Source organism: Hippoglossus stenolepis, chromosome 2, assembly GCF_022539355.2.
Source record: "Hippoglossus stenolepis isolate QCI-W04-F060 chromosome 2, HSTE1.2, whole genome shotgun sequence".
Taxonomy (NCBI): Eukaryota; Metazoa; Chordata; class Actinopteri; order Pleuronectiformes; family Pleuronectidae; genus Hippoglossus; species Hippoglossus stenolepis.
The window spans coordinates 30,685,198-30,703,723 of NC_061484.1; the positions used below are offsets into that span (position 1 = coordinate 30,685,198).

The following is an 18,526-nucleotide window of genomic DNA, read 5'->3' on the forward strand; positions in this document are numbered from 1 at the left end:
TTATCAAAACTGTGAGATTTTGAACAATCAGCACCAATTTCTCACACATGATCAGTCAAAGCCTGAACATAATCCATATGTAAATTGTTAGAACTCCACTGTGCATTATCCAAATTGCTCACGCTTCATCAGACCCCCGACCTGAACAGATCTAGCAGTCTGTATTTAGTCGCAGTCAAAACACCACCTACTGGTAACAGGAACTAGGCCTCGTATGACAACTTTCATTTAATTTACATGAGATTTTGTGGTCTACACTTTATGTAGTGGACTGTAATGCATGATTAGTGGGCGTGGTCTAGCACCGCATGACCAAGTCAGGAAGTGATATGTTTATCCTTCGTGAGGTGCCCAAAACGATAGGAAACTAAAGCATGTTTATCTTAGTTAAGCAGATTATTAATCGTTGAATTGTTTTGTCTGTATAGTGGCAGGAAAGTGCTCCACAGACGAAAGTCTCGTGTGACAGAGGCATCACATTTTCATATTTGTGATGCACCAAACAGTGAATGTATCATTGATTCAACCTTTATTTACATTGCAACTTTCAAGTCGAACATTTGACATTTTTCGACAGTCAAAATAGTCGCTGATTCATTATCTGACCATTGATTTATCATTTCTGCTCCAAAAAATGTTACATCCTGCGGTTTGAAATAAAAGTCAGTTGTTTTAGAAGAAACTGTCGTGTATGTTTGTGAGGTGTAAACATATTCAGTAGGAACCAATGAGCTTGGAGCTGAACTCGCATGTTGTATGTTCAACTCTGCACGTGAGATTTGTTGATAGAAGAAAAACAGACTGATACTTCAAGTTTGAACGGAGGACATGTGAGTTTATGTAAACAGAATTTACTAAGTTGGACTTGAAGTGCATTCTGGTTTGAGCTACGTTTAACAGCAATATAAACACAAACACCTATATATAAAAAATTTAATTTATCTCGTGGCTCAAAAAATGTTCAGATTCATGTTTTCAGTGGTGGAAACAAATGACAAATTCAGACAGTGAAGACTAAATAAAACTGTACACAGACTAATCAGCAGAGTTTCCACCTGGACAGGTAACATTTTATACAGCAATAATAAAAAAACGTTGTCATCTCATGTTGAACCACCAGGAGGTCTCTGCATCAGCATCATTACCAACAATCTATTTTTTGCAAAGGTATTAACAGGACAACACATTTCCTCTGTTATACAACCAACAGCGATGATGTTTAGAGTCACAAACTGATTGTTCATCACATTTCATGGCTCATTACTCTGCTTCAAACTTACAGCATCAGAACTGAAGCTGAGAATGATCGTGTGACGTGTGGACAGACAACAGGTCACACGGTGGACATGTTCACCAAACACGTCCAGGTCAGACAGAATCCATAACAAGTCACTTAACCATCAAGTAAAACAAAACCCTATGCTACGCTAACATTAGCTGGAGAGAAACCTCATTTACACTCTTCAAATTCTTTCTTCCATATATTTGCGGGAATATGAGCGAACATCTGTTAGCTCGCTCCTGGTACTACGCATAAAGTGAATGGCTCCAATGTTTTCGCAATCATTCACAACAAAAACGTAACGACTGGTTAAACTTTAACGGTAACTAGCTAGAACCATATACGCCGATCGATCACATGTTTGTTCATGTGCAACAGCTCAGTGCTGACCTCAAAATTCACCAGGAGCTGCAGTTCTTTCTATAGGGAGTGTTCCTGTGTTCCAACGTTCCCAAGTCCAACGTTCCCAAGTCCAACGTTCCCACGTCTCACGCTCCCGTCCGCGTTCCACGCTAACGTTCCCACGTCTAACGTTCCCGTCCGCGTTCCCGCTACGTTCCCGTCTCACGTTCCCAGGTCCTCGCGTTCCCGCCTAACGCTCCCACGTCTAACGTTCCCACGTCTAACGCTCCCACGTCCGCGTTCAGGCGTCTAGCGTTCCACGCTCACGTCCTAACGCTCCCAGGTCTAACGTTCCCCGTCCGCGCTCCCCGTCCGCCGTTCAGGCGTCGCTCCCCGTCCAGTTCCCGTCCAACGTTCCCCGTCCAACGCTCCCAAGTCTAACTATTCCCAAGTCTAACGTTCCCGTCTCACGTTCCCGCCACGTTCCCATCTAACGTTCCCGCTAACATTCCCAAGTCTAACATTCCCAAGTATAACGTTCCCAAGTCTAACGTTCCCACGTCTAACGTTCCCAAGTCCAACGTTCCCAAGTCTAACTATTCCCAAGTCTAACGTTCCCAAGTCTAACGTTCCCACGTCTAACGTTCCCAAGTCTAACGTTCCCACGTCCAACGTTCCCAAGTCTAACTATTCCCAAGTCTAACGTTCCCACGTCTAACGCTCCCACGTCTAACGTTCAGACGTCTAACGCTCCCACGTCCAACGTTCCCACGTCCAACGTTCCCCCGTCCAACGCTCCCAAGTCTAACTATTCCCAAGTCTAACGTTCCCGTCCCGCTAACGTTCCAATCAACGTTCCCGTCTAACATTCCCAAGTCTAACATTCCCAAGTATAACGTTCCCAAGTCTAACGTTCCCACGTCTAACGTTCCCAAGTCTAACGTTCCCAAGTCTAACTATTCCCAAGTCTACGCCAACTATTCCCAAGTCTAACGTTCCCAAGTCTAACGTTCCCGTCCAGCGTTCCCAAGTCTAACTATTCCCAAGTCTAACGTTCCCACGTCTAACGTTCCCACGTCTAACGTTCCCAGCTAACTTCCCGTCTAACGTTCCCAATCTAACGTTCCCAGTCTAACGTTCCCACGTCTAACGTTCCCAAGTCTAACGTTCCCAAGTCTCCCGTTCCCGTCCAACGTTCCCAAGTCTAACTATTCCCAAGTCTAACGTTCCCAAGTCTAACGTTCCCACTAACGTTCCCAAGTCTAACGTTCCCACGTCTAACGTTCCCAAGTCTAACGTTTCAATCAACGTTCCCCGTCTAACATTCCCAAGTCTAACGTTCCCAAGTCTAACGTTCCCAAGTCTAACGTTCCCAAGTCTAACGTTCCCAAGTCTAACGTTCCCAAGTCTAACGTTCCCACGTCTAACGTTCCCAAGTCCAACGTTCCACGTTCCCAAGTCTAACTATTCCCAAGTCTAACGTTCCCAAGTCTAACGTTCCCGTCTAACATTCCCAAGTCTAACTCCAAATACGTTCCCAAGTGTAACGTTCCCAAGTCTAACGTTCCCAGTGTAACTTCCCAATCTAACGTTCCCAAGTCCAACGTTCCCGTCCAGCCAAGTCTAACGTTCCCAAGTCTAACGTTCCCACGTCTAACGTTCCCAAGTCTAACGTTCCCAAGTCTAGCTTCCCAAGTCTGCCGCTCCCAAGTCTAGCGCTAACGATGGACGGCCGTAGAGTCGTTGGCTGAGCTTTAAGGCTGATTGACTTTCAGAGGACTGATGCCCCGGCGGGTTCATGTGCTCTACTGAGGGACATTAGAGTTTTTCTACTTCGCCTCACGTTCAGTCTGAACACATCTTTGGTCATCTGCTGATCGAACCCTGGCTCGCTGGGTCACTGGAGGCCACAAACAGAAAGTTTCATGCCATCAGAAAACAATGAGCTGGTGAATATTGTGTTTCACACGCCAGGAGAGTTGCACCGGTAAAGTTTCACCTGACTTCAGGAACCAGATTACACTCTTACTGTAATCAGGCTAAGGCAAAAATACGAGCTGGACATGCACTGCAATATTATGAAAACTCCAGATTTCATGCTCATCGCTCTCCGCTGCACAAAGCTTCTTTCTGTCGCGGCTCTTTAACATGCAATTCATGACTCATTCTCAAAACAGATGTTAAAGCGCCGTCCACACTGATGCGTTTAAGTTTTATTGCAAACACTTCCTGTCAGTTACAGTTCCACCTCGTCGTCCCTGCTCTGACTCTTCACCTTCACTGCTCCTCCCTCAGAGGAGTTTCTGTTACTAAGCAACCAGCTGCAGAGACAATCTACTTCCTGTTTACACCACATGACCGGTGCAGGTGAGCGGTCACGTGACAGGTTTTCAGGTGTGTTGATGTGGACGGACATTGATCATTTTCTTTTAAAACAAAACGTATTTGTCGTCGTCATTGAAACCTGGTTCATGACCCATCTGGTTTCTTTAATCCCTTTAACTGCCGTTTCCACTTCAGCTTAAGTTTAAGAATTTGGTTTTCAAGGTTTGGGAAAAATCTGATTTCTTCAGTGCATGTAAACGCAGCAACAAACACTGAGGGACGAACCACAACCTGCTGAACGTCTGCTTGTTGTAATATTTGGTTTCACTGGCATTAACATTTAGTGATAACGTTAAATATTAACTGTGTTGAGTAAAATAAGTGTTTTCTCTGAGTCAGACACCAGTTAGTCCGGAATAGAGTGGAACACATGACGTTAGGAGGAGTAGAGGTGTTCTCCTCGGTCACAGCCTGAGCTCATTGGCCACTTTGGAGGCGATGTTTTTGAAGGCGATGGACATGCCGGAGATCCTTTTAAACCGCACGCCATTGAGCGAGAGGCGGGGCAGTTTGCACACCTCCATCTCCCACTGGACCAGACTGTCCAGCCGGGCGTCTCCGTGCACGCAGAACAGTAAGTAGCGCTCACGCTGCTCGTAGTCACAGTTGTTGGCATCCAGAACCCTGCGGATCTCCTTCATCATGTCCCCCGGCTCCATGGAGGACGTGGTCTTCATGCTCCAGGTGAACCTCAGGGAGCGAGGCTTGGACTCCCGTACCTCCTCTCGAGGCTCGCCCGATGAACTCCTGGAGGAAGGAGAGCAGAGACAGATCGTTGATGGAGACCAACTCACAGTCTGTGTTACAGAGTCGACAAACCAAGTATAAATATCAGCAGTTTGATTTATGTATATATGTATTTATATATATTTTTTAAACTGCATATTACTGTATTTTATCAATACTTGACTGTTTTCATATGTAACTTAGTTACTTTTTTATTATTTCTTATTCTTATTACTTTCGCGATTCCTTGAAGAGCTAAGCTGTCAATCAAACAGCTTTGGGCGGCACTTCCTGTCCAGGCTGACCAGTTACTTCCTGTACATGACTCCTGATGAACTATCGTGTTTATTTTAAAATCTGAGAACCTAAAAACCACACCCATGCATATGATACTAGTGCACAGATCCCTATCAGTGATTGGAAAGGCATTTCTGCTGCACGTGCACAACTGTGGCTCCACAAGACTGAACTCGCCCCTTCCCCACAGGCTCACAACTACTCCACATCGCCCCCTGCTGTTACTGACCTGCGAACGAATTTGGAGGTGATCTTTCCGATGAGGGAGGCAGATGTGCCGCGGCGGGACGAAGCTAACGACGCAGCAGCATGCTGCGATAGGCTGGGCGAGACCGGCGGGCCGTTGTAGGTGGCGGGTCGTCGGTCTCGAAGTTGAGCACCATGGAAGGTGGAGCGGCTGGTGGAGCCGCGGGGGAAGCTACTGCGGTCCGGCGTAGTGCTACTGCTGCTGGTGACGCTGAAGGCGGAGGGTGAGGAGGGCGGCTGGTGGGGCGAGCTGGGGGTGAGAGGAAAGGATGTCGTTATTAAAGAAACAACAAGTTCACTGAAAGGTTTGCTGCTGCGAGGAGACGTGAAGAACCTCTGATACTCTGCGTTGTCGTCGATGGGAGGCAGGCTGGACCTCATGGGGTGTCCCGACACAGACATGGACTTGACATGACGGGGGCGCATGGAGGAGATGGTTGCCCCTGGCGACGGGGAGGGGGACGCTGCAGGAACCTCAGGAAGACTGAAACACACACAGCCGATTTATTGATGTGGAAAATCAGCAAGCGATCAGGGACAAGTCAAAGATTTCCCCTCACCTGCTGTCCTTCCCGTTGGGAATAGCAGTGGAGTGGCGTTCAATGCTCGTTCGCTCATTAACATACGTGTTCCTCCGAGTAATGCTCTGAAACACAAAGACACTCATCTCTATCAACAGATTGTGCATGATGGATCTTTTCCTTGATATTTATCAGTAGTGGAGCTAAAAAGATAAAGTTCATCCAGAAGGTGGTGCTAGAGGAAAAGGTTGCGGTGACTTCAGGAGTGGGTGGTCATGTTTCTACAGGAACCCAGAACAAACCAAACGCAGAGTCGAGTCTGAGTTTTAACGATACCTCCAGGCCACCGTAGATTCTACCGAACACCTGGAAATGGCTGGGGGGTTATTTAGTTGGTTGCAGTATAACATTTCAACACTAGATGCCACTAAATTCCACATACTGATGCTTCAAATAAGGATTCATTTGACATTCTTCCATCGAAGGTTTCAGTAAAATCATGATAATCAAATCTTAGGAAGAATGAATTTAACTCATCAGCCAATTAAAACCAGCCAGAATGATACTATTGACTTTGTCACTGGACCCATTCATAGATTTTGCACCTGGCTTCCCATAAATGGTTACTACGCAGTTAACTTCAATTTTATCTCTATATCTTAATGTAGCTTTGATATTTTCTGACCTGATCTTTATTTCAGTATCGTTTGATCCTTTGATCCTGGTTCAAACCTGGTTTCTGGTTAAAATGCGGATCTGCATCACTCACCCCCGACTCAGTGGCGGACTTCCGGCGGTCTGGAGCTCCCATGGGGGAGGCGGGCTCGTCCTTCCTGTCACTTTCAACGCTGTTGGCGTGGGAATGCTTGTTGCAGGAGACAGGTGGGGGGATAGAGGGCGCCACTGAGACACAAAACACAGAGAGAACAAAAGACTGGTTAAATATGTAAACACACGGACGTGTCTCAGGACGAGTTTGAGCGAACTGCAGAATCTGATCAAATATAAACTCACCGTGGTCACTAAAACGTCGCTGCTTCTGATTGGCTGGTGCATTGCGAGAGTGGGCGGGTGACTGACTCGAGCCGTTGAGGTCGCTGCAGGGTCGTGATCTTTGCACCAGGCCACCACGGGACAAAGACTCAGTGCCTTCAAACTGGTGGAGAGAGTCACAACAGAGGATTGTAGGAAGATGACCGTTCTCCTTTGAAGGAGCTAGGCTAACAGTCCAGTCTTTCTGCTAAGCTAGGCTCCACTGAATGTAAGACCGCTGCTATGCTAACTCACCTCGACAGGTTTCCTCCCCAGCAGCAGGTATGTTGCTGTCACCTCGTTGTATTTGGGACCGTCCAGCGCCTTCATCACTTCCTCCTGAGGGAAACCCATCGTCCCCATCAGCTCTGATTGGTCAGAAGAGTCACAGTCCGCTCAGCATTGGTCACAACGCTCACAGGCTACAGCTATGCCAACTACTTTGAGCTAAATGCTCATGTTTAACATTAGCCACAAGTGTGTGTGCATGTGTGTGTCTCTGTGTTAAGACTTGGTTTTAGGGTTAGAGTTAGGTTTGGGTTTGGGTTAGGCATTTAGTTGTGATTAGGGTTATGAGTGTCCTCTCTGAGATAGAAGTACAAACATGTGTGTGTCTGACCGATGCGTTGGAGGTCGTTGAAGTCTTGCTCGGCCTCGGTGAACTGTTTCAGGTCGTCATTGTCGTAGCCGACGTTCATCCATCGATCCTTCATGATTTGCTTTAGAGAAAAATCACAGGAAGAGGCTGATTCATTCGTCTTTTTAATGTTTTCTGTCTGTTCTTTGTTCGTCATATTGTAGAAACAGGAATCAGGACGAAAAACAACTCCACAAACTCTGACTGACAGAAATCATGAAGGATTAAACTCAGCTTCAACTTCCTGTACGTTGGATTTGGCCGAGACGTTTCTCAGGAAGCAGCTGTGATGAGAACCTTAATAAATCACCTTATTTTATCAAAGCTGCACAAACCGATCAGTCTCTGATCAGCTGAGCTGCTTCCAAACCTATTCTTTACTTTTTATTTGTTGACAGTTGAGTTTTTAAGGTTGAAGGCGGGGTTTAAGGTGGCAGGTCGCTTGTTCGATTCCCGTGCGTTACCTGAAGACTGCCTCGTTTTCCGGGGTTTAGAACCAGCAGCTTCTTCAGCAGGTTTTCACAGTCAGTCGACATGTAGAAGGGAATCCGGTACTTTCCTCTGAGGACACGCTCCCGCAGCTCCTGCACACACACACACACACACACACACACACACACACACACACACACACACACACACACACACACACACACACACACACACACACACACACACACACACACACGAGTATTTATGTTTCTGACAGCTTTTAACTTTTACACAAATAATATATTTTCATATTCATATTCATATCCATCAGTGCACATCAAACACAACAGATGTAACGGACGCAGAGCATATGTCCGTGACGAGGAGAAAACACATCAGAAGAATCAGCAACATCACTGATGACAACAAAAAAATCTCGTCTCCGAACATTTCAGTTTTAAATGCTCAATAATATTTCCTTAATTTAACCTGTTTTTATTATTTGAATGTTTTTTTGATTTGAACTTGTTTTTTTACTGAAATATTCTTTAAACTTTATTCATGTGACATGAGAAACTTTTCACTTTTATACTTTGAGGATATTTCAGAGCCTGAACTTTTATATTTGTATATGATTAAAGAAGTTCTGTTGTTTGTCCACACAGACCTTGAGGTTCTGTCCGTCGAAGGGCAGCGAGCCGCTGACCAGCGTGTAGAGAATCACTCCCAGACTCCAGACGTCCACCTCCGGCCCGTCGTACTTCTTCCCCTGCAGGGTCACAGAGCTCCATTACCCAGCAGCCCACAGCCTTCACCACTCACACACACAAACCCTCCTCATGCTCAAGTAACGTTTTGGGTGTAATTTATATTAACGTCCCCAATAAAAAACATTTAAACATCAGCTTGTGCCTAATTTTAACCTTTTCCATTGATAACTAGAATCAACGTGCTGCAGTTCCTCCACCAACCACTAGTCAGTGTGACCTTTGACCTCCGAAATTTATTCAGTTCATCTCTTAGTGAAGAAATTCCCTCAAGGTGTTTTTGAGAATGTGAAAGACGGACAACCTGAAAAAAATAACGCCTTCAGCCACTGGGTGTCACATTTGCGTAGACATAAAAGATACCATTGTGTGTCTGTGATGTTAACGTGTTATTTCCATAAGAAAGAACCAGACGTAGCTCCAGCTTCAATAAACACAATAAAACAATGTTTTGTCTGCAGTGCTCTGTATCTGCCTCCACATGGGGTCAAGCAGATGTTGTGGGCGGGGTCTCACCTGGAAGAGCTCGGGAGCGGCGTAGGGAGGCGAGCCGCAGAACGTGTCCAACTTGCTGCCGATCGTGAATTCGTTACTGAAGCCAAAGTCTGCGATTTTAATGTTCATGTCGGCGTCCAGCAGGAGGTTCTCCGCCTGAAACACAGAACGCAATCACCACTGTGTGTGTGTGTGTGCGTGAGTGAGTGTGTGTGTGTGTCAGTGTGTGAGAGTGTGAGAGTGTGCGTGAGTGTGTGAGAGTGTGTGTGTGAGTGTGTCAGTGTGTGTGGAGTGTCAGTGTGTGAGAGTGTGTGAGTGTGTGCGTGAGAGTGTGTGTGTGAGTGAGTGTGTGTGAGTGTGTGTGTGAGTGTGTGTGTGAGTGTGTGAGTGTGCAAGTGTGCGAGTGTGTCAGTGTGCGAGTGTGACAGTGTGCGAGTGTGTCAGTGTGTGTGTGTGAGTGTGTGTGTGTTGTGTGAGTGTGTGTGTGTGTGTGTGTGTGTGTGTGTGTGTGTGTGTGTGTGAGTGTGTGTGAGTGTCAGTGTGTGTGTGTGTGAGTGTGAGTGTGTGAGTGTGCAGTGTGTGTGTGTGTGTGTGTGTGTGTGTGGTGTGTGTGAGTGTGCACCTTGAGGTCTCGATGTACGATCCTCTTCTGGTGACAGTACTCCACTGCTGACACAATCTGACAGAAACCGTGATACAGGAAGGAGGAGGAGAGGAAGAAGAAAAAAGATTAAAGACAGGAGTTCTGCTTTGATCTCACTGACACACAGGTGTAATGTACAGTTTGTCCTGAGGGTGGCAGTCTGAGTAACAACATGTGACCTAGATCACAGGTTGGCTCCTGTACCGTGGCCTTCTGGGATCATTTAGCTCTTCACTGGACGCTCAGCTGTCTGAACCTGCTGAGCTGTTAGCATGTTAGCAGAGCTCTTAGCATATTGGCAGAGCTGTAATCATGGTAGCTGCTCTGTTAGCCGAGCTCTTTACATGTTAGCCGAGCTGTTAGCATGTTAGCTGAACTGTGCTGTCTGCCCTCTGACATCTAATCACTTCATCTTTGAGTCTGAACATTGGTGCTAAAGGATTCTCTCCAGGTCAGGTGATGATCGGGCTGATGTCATACAGGGACAACACGTGGTTCTGATTGGTTCGTATAACAGGGACCAGGTTGAGTCTTAAATATGAAAACATCTCACCTGGCGAAACTTTGCTCTGGCCTCCTTCTCCTTCATTCGTCCATGAGCAACCAGGTAGTCAAAGACTTCACCTGAAACACAGACAGGTGTCACGTGACCTCTACAGAGGTGACGTTAACTGATCACATGTCACCTGATGATGAGGTCACACAGGTGAGCTGGACTTACCTCCGCTGGCGAACTCCATCACCAGGTACAGAGTCTTCTCCGTCTCAATGACCTCGAACAGCTTCACTGTAAAACAGCAGGAACACAACACTGCTGCCACATACTGAGCCTCGATAACGTGGAGGAAGAGGAGGCGGAAGATGAGGAGGAAGAGGAGGAGGAAGCGGAAGATGAGGACAAGAGGAAGATGAGGAGGAGGAAGAGGAAGATGATGAGACTCACCGATGTTTGGGTGGTTGAGGATCTTCATCACACTAACTTCCCTGAACAGCTGAAAACATGTGAATCAGTGAAACTGAACTTTTCATGACATTTTAATTTGTAGTGAGGTGTGAGACATGTGAGGTGTGAGACAGGTGAGGTGTGAGACATGTGAGGTGTGAGACAGGTGAGGTGAGGAGGTGTGAGACAGGTGAGGTGTGAGACAGGTGAGGTGAGACATGTGAGGTGTGAGACAGGTCAGAGGTGAGACAGGGCAGAGATGAGACAGGTCAGAGGTGAGACAGGGCAGAGATGAGACAGGTCAGAGGTGAGACAGGTGAGGTGTGAGACATGTGAGGTGTGAGACATGTGAGGTGAGACATGTGAGGTGTGAGACAGGTCAGAGGGGAGACATGTGAGGTGAGACACAGGTCAGAGGTGAGACAGGCCAGAGATGAGACAGGTCAGAGGTGAGACAGGTGAGGTGTGAGACAGGTGAGGTGTGAGACATGTGAGGTGTGAGACATGTGAGGTGAGACATGTGAGGTGTGAGACAGGTCAGAGGGGAGACATGTGAGGTGTGACACAGGTCAGAGGTGAGACAGGGCAGAGATGACAGGTCAGAGGTGAGACAGGTGAGTGTGAGACAGGTGAGTGTGAGACATGTGAGGTGTGAGACATGTGAGGTGTGAGACATGTGAGGTGAGACATGTGAGGTGAGACATGTGAGGTGTGAGACAGGTCAGAGGGGAGACATGTGAGGTGTGAGACAGGTCAGAGGGGAGACATGTGAGGTGTGAGACATGTGAGGTGTGAGACAGGTGAGGTGTGAGACATGTGAGGTGAGACATGTGAGGTGAGACATGTGAGGTGTGAGACATGTGAGGTGAGACACAGGTCAGAGGTGAGACAAGGCAGAGATGAGACAGGTGAGAGGTGAGACAGGTGAGGTGTGAGACATGTGAGGTGTGAGACATGTGAGGTGTGAGACATGTGAGGTGTGAGACATGTGAGGTGAGACATGTGAGGTGTGACACAGGTCAGAGGTGAGACAGGGCAGAGATGAGACATGTGAGGTGTGAGACATGTGAGGTGTGAGACAGGTGAGGTGTGACACAGGTCAGAGGTGAGACAGGTCAGAGGTGAGACAGGTGAGGTGTGAGACATGTGAGGTGTGAGACATGTGAGGTGAGACATGTGAGGTGTGAGACTTGTGAGGTGTGAGACATGTGAGGTTTGACATAGGTCAGAGGTGAGACATGTGAGGTGTGACATGTCAGAGGTGAGACATGTGAGGTGTGAGACATGTGAGGTGAGACATGTGAGGTGTGAGACTTGTGAGGTGTGAGACATGTGAGGTTTGACACAGGTCAGAGGTGAGACATGTGAGGTGAGACATGTGAGGTGTGAGACTTGTGAGGTGTGAGACATGTGAGGTTTGACACAGGTCAGAGGTGAGACGTGTGAGGTGTGAGACAGGTCAGAGGTGAGACATGTGAGGTGTGACACAGGTGAGGTGTGCGAGAGGTGAGACAGGTGAGGTGTGAGACATGTGAGGTGTGACACAGGTCAGAGGTGGGACGTGTGAGGTGTGAGACAGGTGAGGTGTGAGACAGGTGAGGTGTCAGACAGGTGAGGTGTGAGACAGGTGAGGTGTGAGACAGGTGAGGTGTGAGACAGGTGAGGTGTCAGACAGGTGAGGCGTGAGACAGGTGAGGTGTCAGACAGGTGAGGTGTGAGACAGGTGAGGTGTGAGACAGGTGAGGTGTGGAGAGACAGGTCAGACAGGTGAGGTGTGAGACAGGTGAGGTGTGAGACAGGTGAGGTGTGAGACAGGTGAGGTGTGAGACAGGTGAGGTGTGAGACAGGTGAGGTGTGAGACAGGTGAGGTGTGAGACAGGTGAGGTGTGAGACAGGTGAGGTGTGAGACAGGTGAGGTGTGAGACAGGTGAGGTGTGAGACAGGTGAGGTGTGAGACAGGTCAGACAGGTGAGGTGTGAGACAGGTGAGGTGTGAGACAGGTGAGGTGTGAGACAGGTGAGGTGTGAGACAGGTGGGTGTGAGACAGGTGAGGTGTCAGACAGGTGAGGTGTGAGACAGGTGAGGTGTCAGACAGGTGAGGTGTGAGACAGGTGAGGTGTCAGACAGGTGAGGTGTGAGACAGGTGAGGTGTGAGACAGGTGAGACAGGTGAGGTGTGAGACAGGTGAGACAGGTGAGGTGTGAGACAGGTGAGGTGTGAGACAGGTGAGGTGTGAGACAGGTGAGGTGTGAGACAGGTGAGGTGTCAGACAGGTGAGGTGTGAGACAGGTGAGACAGGTGAGGTGTGAGACAGGTGAGGTGTGAGACAGGTGTTCACCTTCTGCAGGCTGGTCGGGTTCAGCTGAGTCTTGTCGATGATCTTGATCGCCACCTGCACAAACAGAAACATTTGAACTGATCAATCTTGATTATAGGCTCCGCCCCTTCTCCTGTGTTTGTGTTCAATCCTCTGAACACGATTGGCTCCAGCTGCTGGAGGAGTGGCCTGACCTTGTTTCCGCCCCCTGCCTGCCTCCTGATTGGAGCAGCTCTCCAGAGGCAGCAGTAAACTGGTGAACTGACGATATCCAGATTAATGATGTCAGACAGTTATGGTTGTTTTTTTATAGTTAGATGTAAAGAGTCTTTGTTTTAATCCTGTTTACATCATTTGTTTGTTTGTGTTTATGAATCTTTTTATCTCATTAAAATGAAACATCTTTGTTGCTTCTTCTCACGACTTGGATCAGGAAACGTCCTCGTCTCTGTTGTGTGTTTCCTCCTCATTCTTTCTTCTTCTCTGACCAGCTGACGTCTCCAGAGAGAAACACAGCAGCTGATTGGTCGGCTCCTAATTCCCCTCTCAGAGAGTGGATCTTAAAATAAGTGGACACACACACACACACACACACACACACACACACACACACACACACACACACACACACACACACACACACACACACACACACACACACACACACAGCTGACGTGTGCAGCATCAATAATTCACCCTTTAGCCGCCGCCTCCAGCTCATGATGTCACAGCAGTGTGACCTGATTTAACCCCGTTGACTCTGGACAAGGTGAGGACCTGAGGACGTGAGGACGTGAGGACCTGAGGACGTGAGGACGTGAGGACCTGAGGAGGTGAGGACGTGAGGACCTGAGGAGTAGAGCGTGAGTGAGGACCTGAGGAGGTGAGGACGTGAGGACCTGAGGAAGTGAGGACTTGGACCGAGGACCTGAGGAGGTGAGGACGTGAGGACCTGAGAAAGTGAGGACGTGAGGAGGTGAGGACGTGAGGACCTGAGGAGGTGAGGACCTGAGAGGTGAGGACGTGAGGACGTGAGGACCTGAGGACGTGAGGACGTGAGGACGTGAGGACGCGAGGATGTGAGGACGTGATTTAAATGAATATTATCAGTTATCCAACATCTACAATGTGTGGAAGTCATGAAGTTCTTTCTGTCTTCTATATAAATAACATCATCATCATTATATTGTTCTAAAACCCGTCTTGTTCCTCTGAAGTGTAAGTTACCCTGAATCAGAACCTGTTTCATGATGTTTCAGACTGAGCTGTGAAGTGTGTCAGATGTTTCACACCTGATGAGCATCAGGACCTCACGCGTCTCCTTCACCTCTGTGAACATTCACTCTGAAGAACTGCCCTCATGAAAACCTTCTTCTCAGAGGAGTGGGAGGTGAAAGCAACACCAAAGGTTCTGTTCAGAACTGGGAAATTAATCTGTTTTATGTTTTAATTCAGTTTGCAATGTTTCGGTTACAAATGTATAAAACAGAAAATACAGATAAAACGGGTTTCTGGGCCCAAGTAGAAAGTTCATTTATATCATTTCATGTCATTTCAATAAAACAACCTCTTGTAGCGAGTATTCAGTCGGATGTTACTGACGCCAGGCCGACGTGTTGTTTCCTCACCTCTCTGCCCGTCAGCGAATGTCGGGCCAGTTTGACTTTGGCGAAGTTGCCTTTGCCGATGGTCTTCAGCAGACGGTAGTTGCCGACGTGCGGCTGTTCGTCCGTGAGCGACATGCCGGAGCTGCGAGACGGCGGCAGACCGTGACGGCTCGATGACTTGGTGAGCGGAGCCGGTGGCCCGGGGAGTCCGTCTGAGCACTTCACCTGAAAGACACATGAACATGTGATTCTAATACAAAGGACCAGTGAAGCACAGCCAGGTTTAGAGCTCTGTGCAGCTTCTGTATAAAATGACCTGAAGCTAATCAACACGTAAACAGACGATCTGTACTACTCAGTGAGGTCAGTGCTGCGTGCTAACGAGCTTCCACATGAAACCAGCATCATTAAATTGGTGAATTTACATGAAGTCAAAAGACAACGAGTCATCGTGAATCCAGACAGATCAGAGTCACGACAGGTTCGAGAAGGACAATTCATTAATGGAAGGATTCACGTGTCGCTCTGTCGCCTCCTCCTCTCCACACATACACCTGCAGGTCAGAGTTTCAGAGCGGGAGACAACAGAGTGGATTATCTGCTGCTGGCCAGCGGCTGTCAGAGGAACTGGAGCTGAGAGAAACCAGTCCGACGGCGTCTGAACCAGCCGGAGGAGTCGACATCTACTGTTACACCTCAGGACCATGATTCACACTGAGACACACACTAACCATCTCAGGAACAGACACCTGACGGACACACAACGACTCAAGCTCTCGGTTAAAGAAGTTAGGTGATGTAGCGGAAATCTCAGACAAGAACGCTGCCATCTTGTGGTGGTGACGTCATTTACAGTCGGTGCAGTAGTGATTGTGGGGTGGAGCCGTGGTATCGAGGCCCCGCCCATAAACACTCTTGTTCTGCTAACATGGAGGAGGTGGGGTTTGTGACGCTTCGGCTTCACTTTTAGGAGCTTCCATGTCGTCCATCTTTATTAAAAAGTTAAACTTTTAATCGCTAAAGTAATTTTTTCAGTTTGGGGTCATTCTCTGATCTGAGAGTCTGAACCAGCTTCACGCGTTTGTTCCATAGTTTCATTTGATCTGGTCAGTTTTTGGAGCCTGACCCAGACCTCCGCTTGGTCTGAGGAACCTTTCACACCTGAAACTGAGTCTGGAGGTCGGAACCAAACAAGGTGTGAAAGGATCCTGAGTCTCACCCGCCGTCTCCAGACTTTTAAAGTTCAGTGTCTGACCCGTTGTCATTATATCTTTGACCGACGACACACACTTTGACCGACGACACACACTTTGACCGACGACACACACTTTGACCGACGACACACACTTTGACCGACGACACACACAGTGACCGACGACACACACAGTGACCGACGACACACACAGTGACCAGCGGCCGCGGCCACAACACACCGCTGACAGCAACACGCCCGGCCGGCACACACACGCCCGGCCAGCGGCTACACAGCGGCCAGCAGCCACACTTTGACCGGCGACACACCCGGCCGGCGACACACACAGTGACCGGCGGCCGCTTTGACCAACAACACACACTTTGACGGCGACACACATTGACCGGCGGCACACACTTTGACCGGCGACACACACAGTGACCGGCGGCCACACAGTGACCGGCGACACACACAGTGACCGGCGACACACTCTGACCGGCGGCCCACACAGTGACCAGCGGCACTCCCGGCCGACGACACACTGACGGCGGCACACACTCTGACCGACGACACACACATTGACCGACGACACACACAGTGACCGACGACACACACAGTGACCGACGACACACACAGTGACCGACGACACACACTTTGACCAACGACAGGTGTTAAAGTGCCTCAGGGGATTTGAAGCTGGGCTGAAGCTCCATGTTTCTGTCTGGGTCCCTGGGACAGTCGGACCTGAAGTGATCCTCCTAAGTTCCTCCCTCTTGTCAACCAGAGCTTGGACCTGTCAGCGGTCAGTCTGCCGGGTGTGTCCGAGGGGCCGGAGGCTTCAGCCACTGCGAGCGTACGTCTGACAAACTCTTTGTTTGTTATGTGGGTTTGTAAGAAAACCTCAGTGGAAACAGAGACTCTCCAATTGGACGAGTGATCCTGAGGGATACAGGTCCGACCTTCACCCGGTGATACGAGAACTCCGCTCGATGTGTTTCCACAGCGGTACGAGGCGACTGTCTGCAGCGACATGCGACTCTTCATCTTCGCTCTTTATTAACGTGGAAATGTTGCAGCTTCTCGTTCGGGGGCAACAGTCGTTCCCACCTCTTAGAAAGACGAGCTTTCCTCGTGGCGTCGCCGGAACAAGTCATCCAGTGCGACAGCACCGCCGTCTGGTGGTCATCCAGAATTCATAGAACCGCAGTTACATCCATAACTCTCGTTACTGAGTCACTCTCTGTTTGTAACTAATTCACCAACTTTTCACAATATTTACATTTTGTTACTTTTGTGTTTCAAGGTTTTTTTCATACACAGATTGAAAATGTACATGAGAACAACTGAATGAAAATCATCTATTTTGAGTGTTTTTCTTCACAGGTTGTTTTGTGTCTTTGTGGCTGTTTGACGGAGTTTCTTGGGGAACTGAACCGTGACTGAGGCTCCGTCGACAGGTTCAGGACAAGATTCTATGAAAATTAGAAAGTTGTCACGACGAAGCTGATCGTTCCGAATGTGACTTTACAGACGATGCAGATGAATAAACTTCAGTGAGCTCCTGGCATCACGTCCTGCAGTGTATTTTGGGAAAAATCAATAGTAAAGAGACGACAGGAGGCGACTGTCGCTGCTGAAGGAGAAAAGATCAAAACTGTGACGAGGACGTGACGGAGCTGCAACAATTATTATATCATAATATTAAGATTTTCAACCGGTTGGTTTGTGTGATATAAAGTAAAGTCTGTCAGCAGGATTTCACAGAAACTACTGAACCAGAGTCCGTGAGGTTTTATGGAGGAAGAACTCATTATAAAGTATTTAAGAGCAGATCCAGGAAGTTCTTCTCCTTCTTTAACATGGTGAGACGATGTAAATATTAACATGTGGCTACTTAAATAAATAAATCATGATGTGATATTGATAATGTCGGTTTGGATACAAGGACAAATCTGGTCGTGGGTTGATGAAGAGACACTGGTCGACTGCAGGAGGAACCGCACTCTGCTACTGGGCTGCTGAACTCTGTGGATCCGACCGGTTCCTCCGGTTCCACCAGGACTGGTCATCCCAATTTCATCAGTAATATTTTATATTAAACTTCAATAATAATCAAATATTAAATAAACTATAGACTTGATAAACACATTAATAATACATCAAAAAAAAAATGCAGTGATAAAATCTGTTTAATTTTTTTAAATAATGAAAATAATAATGAAATACTTAAACTCCATTCCTACAAAATAAAATGTATATTGATAATATAATAAAACTGTTAGTAAAAAAATATTTTAAAAAAATAATATTGAAACTAATTAAATTCTCACCAATAGTAAAATTAATTAACCTGCACCGCCATTAAAAGGAATACATAACAATAATTAATATTTCATAATTAATGAAATATTGAAATAATAGAGTAAAGTATAATTCATTTAAATCAGGGATATTTAAACATGTTTAAACTCCTTCAATAATAAAACATCATTAAACTGCGTCAATAATGAACAAATAAAAGACATTATCATAATGATCGATAGTCAATAATCAGGCTGGAGCAGACTCACCGGTGCCTGGTCGGACTCGCTCACCGGGGTCAGAGGCTTCCTGCCGGACATCTTCCTGCTGCTCCTCCGCTGCTCCTCCGCTGCTCCTCCGC

At 47.5% G+C, this 18,526-nt stretch overlaps 1 protein-coding gene across 1 annotated transcript in view; it reads right to left on the reverse strand.

Annotated features, from left to right (window-relative positions):
• Positions 1-3,799: 3,799 nt before the first annotated feature.
• The window catches only part of mark1 (MAP/microtubule affinity-regulating kinase 1), a 14,997-nt gene continuing 270 nt past the window's right edge, over positions 3,800-18,526 (reverse strand). Inside the window, exons 1-18 of the mRNA XM_035142240.2 lie at positions 18,435-18,526; positions 14,694-14,897; positions 13,087-13,140; positions 10,749-10,797; positions 10,527-10,592; positions 10,359-10,429; positions 9,785-9,841; positions 9,184-9,318; positions 8,568-8,669; positions 7,933-8,052; positions 7,451-7,550; positions 7,087-7,199; positions 6,814-6,955; positions 6,569-6,702; positions 5,839-5,924; positions 5,613-5,762; positions 5,262-5,528; positions 3,800-4,756 (exon numbers count right to left, since the gene is read on the reverse strand). The exon at positions 18,435-18,526 is cut by the window's right edge and continues 270 nt beyond it. Of these exons, the coding sequence (XP_034998131.1) occupies positions 4,414-4,756; positions 5,262-5,528; positions 5,613-5,762; positions 5,839-5,924; positions 6,569-6,702; positions 6,814-6,955; positions 7,087-7,199; positions 7,451-7,550; positions 7,933-8,052; positions 8,568-8,669; positions 9,184-9,318; positions 9,785-9,841; positions 10,359-10,429; positions 10,527-10,592; positions 10,749-10,797; positions 13,087-13,140; positions 14,694-14,897; positions 18,435-18,485 (2,244 nt within the window). The 5' untranslated portion in view covers positions 18,486-18,526 and the 3' untranslated portion in view covers positions 3,800-4,413. The remainder of the gene's footprint in view (positions 4,757-5,261; positions 5,529-5,612; positions 5,763-5,838; positions 5,925-6,568; positions 6,703-6,813; positions 6,956-7,086; positions 7,200-7,450; positions 7,551-7,932; positions 8,053-8,567; positions 8,670-9,183; positions 9,319-9,784; positions 9,842-10,358; positions 10,430-10,526; positions 10,593-10,748; positions 10,798-13,086; positions 13,141-14,693; positions 14,898-18,434) is intronic.